Below are 6309 nucleotides of genomic sequence, written 5' to 3' on the forward strand. Positions count from 1 at the left end.
AATGTATACATATAGGGGCACCTGGGTGGTTCAGTCAGTTAGGCATCTGATCTTGGCTCAGGTCATGATCTCCCAAACTGTGGGTTTAAGACTCTCATCGGGCTCTGTGCTGATGGTGTGGAGCCTGCTTGAGATTCTATCTCTCCTTTTCTCTGCCCCTCACCTGCTTGTGCCTCCGCCTTAAAATAAATAAACTCAAAAACAATCTTTAAAATATGTATGTAAAGGGTGTGTGTGTGTGTGTGCGCGCGCACACATGAGAAAGAAAAGGAATAAAGCAACTGTGCCAAAATGTTTATAATGAGTAAAGAGTATATGGGATCATTGTAGTATTTTTACTTCTCTGTATGTTTAAATTTATTTTTCAAAATAGAATATTTAGTTTAAAAAAGTCCTCCATTAAGGCAACAAATTGCCAGGGGATAGAGAATGGCTTAGGAAAGGTAACAGAGGGAAATCAATCTGTTTTGAGTTCTACCTTGAAATCCATGCCAGGAAATTGAAACTTAAGAGTTCTGTTTGCTTTGACTTATCTCCACCCTCTCTTTCTTAAGAGAATGTGTTTACATTCTCTCACAAGGAATACTGTGAGAGAGATTTAATCTACACACATGAAAAGCAAATTTATAATTTATTTTTGGAACCATGCAAAATAAAATTTAAAATTAAAAGCATACCTTGATAAAATGCAGAGAGGAAAACAGGCAAGGGAAAGAGTTGTGAAGAAGGAATAAGCAAACAAGTCACATGAAACTAGACGTGTTTGTGGAAAAATGAGCTTTGTAAATAAGTACTAACATGAACTTTATTAGTCATTGATTTTACTTTGTGTGTGTCTCTGCGTGCGTGCCTTTTTCTTAAAACACCACTTGCCCGTATTCCATGCAGGAAACCTTGCCCTTTTCCTAGAACAAAAAATTAGCATCAGGTTCTGTAAATTGTTCCTTTCCTTGGACAAATGGCTCTTCTCTAAAAGGTTTCCACAGTGAAAGAGAACTAGATAATCACCTAAAGTCAGACTAGTATCTTGCTCTGTAACCAAGTTTTTCGGTAGAATTTTCAAGTGAGGCAATTAGGTGTGGCTTCTTGCCTCCCACTTCAACTTTAAAAGGAAAAAGAGGAGTAAGTTGGTGGCTCAGTCGGACCACCCCTTGGTTTCTGCTCAGGTCATGATCTCCAGTGTGAGATTGAGCCCCTGTGAAGCTCTGTGCTGAAAGCGCACAGTCCGCTTGGGATTCTCTCTCCCTCTCTGTGTCTCAGCTCCTCCCCTGCACTCTCTTTTTGTGAGTCTTTCTGTCTTTTTGTCTGTCAAAAATTAATTAAAAAGAAAGGAAAAAGAACAAAATCCAGCTGAGGTTTTCAGTGACACCCTGCAAACTACAGAAAATACTTCTCAGGGTCCAAACATTTTTTTTTCTTTTTTTAGTTTATTTATTTATTTTAAGAAAGCACAAGAAAGTGAGGGGCAGAGAGGAGAGACAGAATCCCCCTGATGTGGAGCCTGAACTCAGAACAGTGAGACCATTACCTGAGCCAAGTTCAAGAGTCAGAGAGGCTTAACCAACTCAGCCACCCAGGCGCCCCCCCCCCCCCCCAACNTTCTTTCGAAACAGCTATTACACAATTTTTCATCTTAAACTGTTTCTTGCATGGTTTTAAGAAATGTGTCAACCAGTGCCTTCAAAGAGCACCCTCTTATTAGATCTTTCCATTATAAGTTCTAATGAGGAATAATAGGAATACTATTTCCCTTTGAGCTCTACTACTCACCACGTCCGTCCCCTATAAAGGAATACCTGTGTGTCACATTTCATCGAATAAACAAGTCATCGATTCTAAATCACACAACTAAAAAAATTTAAAAAAATAAATGACACAATTTTAGAAACTACATCACGAAAGAGAAATGTTACGTATACTATGACACGCCGGACCATTGTAAGACGCATCCTAATTACAGGGATCGTAAAATTTCAACAATAAATAAATAAAATAAAAAGACGCGTATTCACCAAATGGTGGGCAAACCGCACAGACAGCAAGCGCAGCACGTTCAGGAGTGAAAACGCCGGGGTCTAGCAGGTCAGCCGGCTACTAGGTGGGGGCGGAGCTTCGCTCCTGCTTCCCACGCGGAGGCTCGCGCGCGCGCCCCGCCCCTCGCTGAGTTTCATTTTCCTTTCAGAGGAAACGAAAGCCCTGGCAGCCTGGGTGGGCGGGGCGTGAGCTCCGCGTCTCTGGGGCGCGCGGCGGAGCGCCTGGCCAGATGACCCCGGCGTTCCTCCAGGGCGGTGCGCTCTCAGTGCGTTCCCGGTCGAGCTCGGTGCCGACAGGGATAGAGAAGCTTTTTCTCAGTTTCCCCAGCATCGAACTTCGCGGTGGAGGTTTGACGCGTCTGTGGAAACTGAGGCAAGTGTGGTACTAAATTTGGAAGTTTTCTTTCCAGGGACGACGGCGGACGGGGCTTTGCTGAGATGCCACCTGGGCAATCAAGGCATTAATTTGGATTTTGCAAATGATAGTAATGGTGTATATTCATTTCATACATAGATTGGACCGATGCATTTTTTTCAACCTGAAATATTTGGACTTGCGTTTCGTGTTTAATTTCAAAGGAAATTACAAAAGTGTTGCAAACTTGTAAAAAAAAAATTTGAAACAATGCTGACATGTGTAAAGTAGAAACCGAAATTTCTCTTAATCCTCAACTCAGTATCATTTTTTGGTATACTTTACCAGAAATTTTCATATATACCAGTTTTTTTTAATTTTTTTTTTTTAAGGTTTTTATTTATTTCTAGGAGAGAGAGAGAGAGACAGCGCGAGCAGGGGAGGGTCAGAGAGAGAGGGAGTCACAGACCGAAACAGGCTCCAGGCTCTGAGCTGGCAGTCAGCACAGAGCCTGACGCGGGGCTCGAACCCACGAACCGCGAGATCATGACCTAAGCGAAAGTCGGACGCTTAACCGACTAAGCCACCCAGGCGCCCCATATATACCAGTTTTTAAAATTGTTTTGTAATTTACCTTTTTCCACTTAACAGAATGTGATGGACATCTTTTAATGACAAGACATCCAGATATGTTAACCTCATTTAAAAGAATTGGTGCTTAATATGACAAGGACATCATTTATTTAAACAATTCAGGGGCATTTGGGGTTTTTTTTTTCCAGTCTTTACTGGTATAGATGATGTAGCAGTGAATATTTTATTTACACATTCATGTGAATATACAAATATATTTGTGGAAAATTCCCAGAAGTGGAATTGCTGTGTCAGTGGGCATATATATTGAGAAATTTGAAAGATTTGTGCAAATCATAGAATTTTAGTCTTAATCCCCCTCCAACCTCCTTGCCTTCTTTTCCTGGAAGAAAGCTAAATTTAGACATTTAAACATAAAACTTCATTCTATGACCCTTGCAAATCTGGTTTCCAAGTGTTTGAAAATGAAAGCAGTGGTAACTGCATGTTTTACAGCATTGAGGTAGTTATACTTTGAAATTGTTTCAGAATACAAGGCAAATTAACATATATATATTTAAATACTGACATAGAGTGCAGTATTGGTTTCAGAAGAAAAACTCAGTAATTCATCACTTACATGTAACACCCAGTGCTTACTCCAAAAAGTGCCTTCTTTAATGCCCATCACCCATTTAGCCCATCCCCAGACGTGCCTCCCCTCCAGCAACCCTCAGTTTGTTCTCTGTATTATATGGCAAATATTTTAAATTTTTTAAATGTGTATTTATTTTTGAGGGGGTAGGGGCAGAGAGATGGGGAGAGAGGGGGAAGCAGGCTCTATACTGAGAGCAGAGAGCCCGATGGGGGGCTCAAACTCATGAACTGTGAGATCATGGCCTGAGCTCAAACCCTGAGTCGGATGCTTAACTGATTAAGCCACCAAGGTGCCCCTGAACAAGGCAAAAATTTTAAAAGATTTCTTTTTAGTGTTATGTGCAGAGTGAGGCGGGGTAGGAGGAGGTGTTAAATCTAGATATCTAGGCCATCTAATGTGTTCGTAGGAACAAAATGGGTAGGAAAGTAGCAGTGGGTATACAGTTCAATCTTTTTTTAAAAAATTTTTTAATGTTTCATTTATTTCTGAGAGAGAGACAGCACGAACAGGGGAGGGTCAGAGAGAGTGGGAGATACAGAATCTGAAACAGGCTCCAGGCTCTGAGCTAGCTGTCAGCACAGAACCCGATGCGGGGCTCCAACCCACAAACCGTGAGATCATGACCTGAGCCGAAGTCGGATGCTCAACCAACTGAGCCACCCAGGTGCCCCCCATCTTGATTTATAGAACAATATCAAAGAACTTAAAGTTTTGGGGCACCTGGGTGACTCAGTTGGTTAAGCATCAGACTCTTCATTTTGGCTCAGGTCATGATCTCACTGTTTGGTTCGTGAGTTCAAGTTCCAGCTCCGACTTTGAACTGACCTGCTTAGGATAGTCTGTCTCCCCTGCCCTGTCCCTCTATCTCTTACACAAGTGCATGTGGGCATGCTCTCTCTCTCAAAATAAATAAACTTAAAAAAAAACCTTTGTTTTGATTATCCTTTTTCACTATTAAAATGTATTGTACTTTGGCACTTTTACACAATGAGGGGCTTGCAAAGGGAGAAATATTTAACATGTACGTAGCCTCAAGGTAAGTCCTAATGTCTTCAACATGGACTGTGAGAGAGAGTAACTGCAAGATTCCCTCTTATTTGGGATTTCATCTGGTGTGTTCTAATTTGTGCACCTAGCACATTACCATTACTCAAGAAACATGACTTTGAGGTGGCTTGTATCATGTTCTAGGTATGTCAATTTTGTTCCTCTTGGAGCATTTAAAGACAGAGTCAGTTTTCCTTGTGGAGAGTCTAGTTGTAGGTGAAGAGCCCAGTTAGAGACCAAGACCACCCAAGGTTTCCTGTATCACCTTTTTTTCCCCTTTCTATTTCTTAGAAGATTGATTGATTCTGTGGCTACAATGATGGTGGACTTAAGCCACCGGTTTCTAATTCATTCACATGTACTTATTTTAAGGGTAAAAGTTTTGGGAAAAGTTGGGAGCTAAGTTAGTTTCTTTGGGACCGAAAACCATTAAAAAATAGACTTTATTTTTTTAGAGCAATTTTGGGTTCACAGCAAAGTTGAGTGGGAAGTACAGAGTTCCCATATACCCCATCTCTGCCTCCTGTCCCTATCTCAACCATTATCAACATCTGGCACCAAAGTGGTGCATTTGCTGCAGCTGATGAACCTATAGTGATACATCATTATCATTGAAAGTTCATGTTTTATAATAGGGTTTACTCCTGGTGTACATTTTTTTTTTAATATTTTTATTTATTTCTAGGAGAGAGAGACAGCATGAGCAGGGGAGGGTCAGAGAGAGAGGGAGATACAGACTCCGAAACAGGCTCCAGGCTCTGAGCTGGCACTCAGCACAGAGCCCGACGCGGGGCTCGAACCCACGAACCGCGAGATCATGACCTAAGTGAAAGTCGGAAGCCTAACCGACTAAGCCACCCAGGCGCCCCTCCTGGTGTACATTATGAGTTTTGACAAATGTATGACATATATCTACCGTTATAGTATCATACAGAATGATTTCACTCCCCTAAAAATCCTCTGTGGGAGCCAGTTTTTTGAGTCAGGGCTTAAGTTTGAAAATTCACCTTTCTTGGACTAAAGCCATCCTTTTTTCCTCTGGTGGGTGCTTATCACTACTTGCTTAGCTCAACTGCATGTTCTGTGCCCATTCTGCCTTTCTCCATCCTTCTTAGATCTCAGGTTTCACTTTCCTTAGTTTTGTAGCCCCACCTACATTTCCCCTCTGTGATTAACTCTGAAGATTGCCCTTTTTGGGGTCTGGCCTGCAGCCTGCCCAAAGGATACTCTCCATTGGGTTTTACTGCCATATTTGGCTGACATAAGTAGTTTTGAAGTCTTGGCAGAGTACAGAACAGTGTCTTTATTTTTTTTTTTTAATTTTTTTTTAATGTTTTATTTATTTTTAGGAGAGAGAGAGAGAGACAGTGTGAGCAGGGGAGGGTCAGAGAGAGAGGGAGTCACAGACTGAAACAGGCTCCAGGCTCTGAACTGGCAGNAAGCCCCGTGTCACATTCTGTACTGACAGCTTAGAGCCTGGAGCCTACTTTGGATTCTGTGTCTCCTTCTCTCGCTGCCTCTCCCCCACTCACACTCTCTCTCTCTCTCAAAAATAAACTTTTAAAAAATTTTAAAAATATAGCCTGGTTTTTTGTACTCTCTGTTTTATCAGATTTCCCTGAATTTGGTCTTAAAGTCCTTTT

At 41.7% G+C, this 6309-nt stretch overlaps 1 protein-coding gene across 1 annotated transcript in view; it reads left to right on the plus strand.

Annotated features, from left to right (window-relative positions):
• The first annotated feature begins 2263 nt into the window (after window positions 1-2263).
• Window positions 2264-6309, plus strand: part of USP18 (ubiquitin specific peptidase 18) — a 48164-nt gene continuing 44118 nt past the window's right edge. The window contains exon 1 of the mRNA XM_077759030.1: window positions 2264-2406. Within this exon, the coding sequence (XP_077615156.1) occupies window positions 2264-2406 (143 nt within the window). The remainder of the gene's footprint in view (window positions 2407-6309) is intronic.

Source organism: Crocuta crocuta, unplaced genomic scaffold, assembly GCF_008692635.1.
Source record: "Crocuta crocuta isolate KB4526 unplaced genomic scaffold, BGI_CrCroc_1.0 scaffold72, whole genome shotgun sequence".
In the NCBI taxonomy this organism is placed as follows: Eukaryota; Metazoa; Chordata; class Mammalia; order Carnivora; family Hyaenidae; genus Crocuta; species Crocuta crocuta.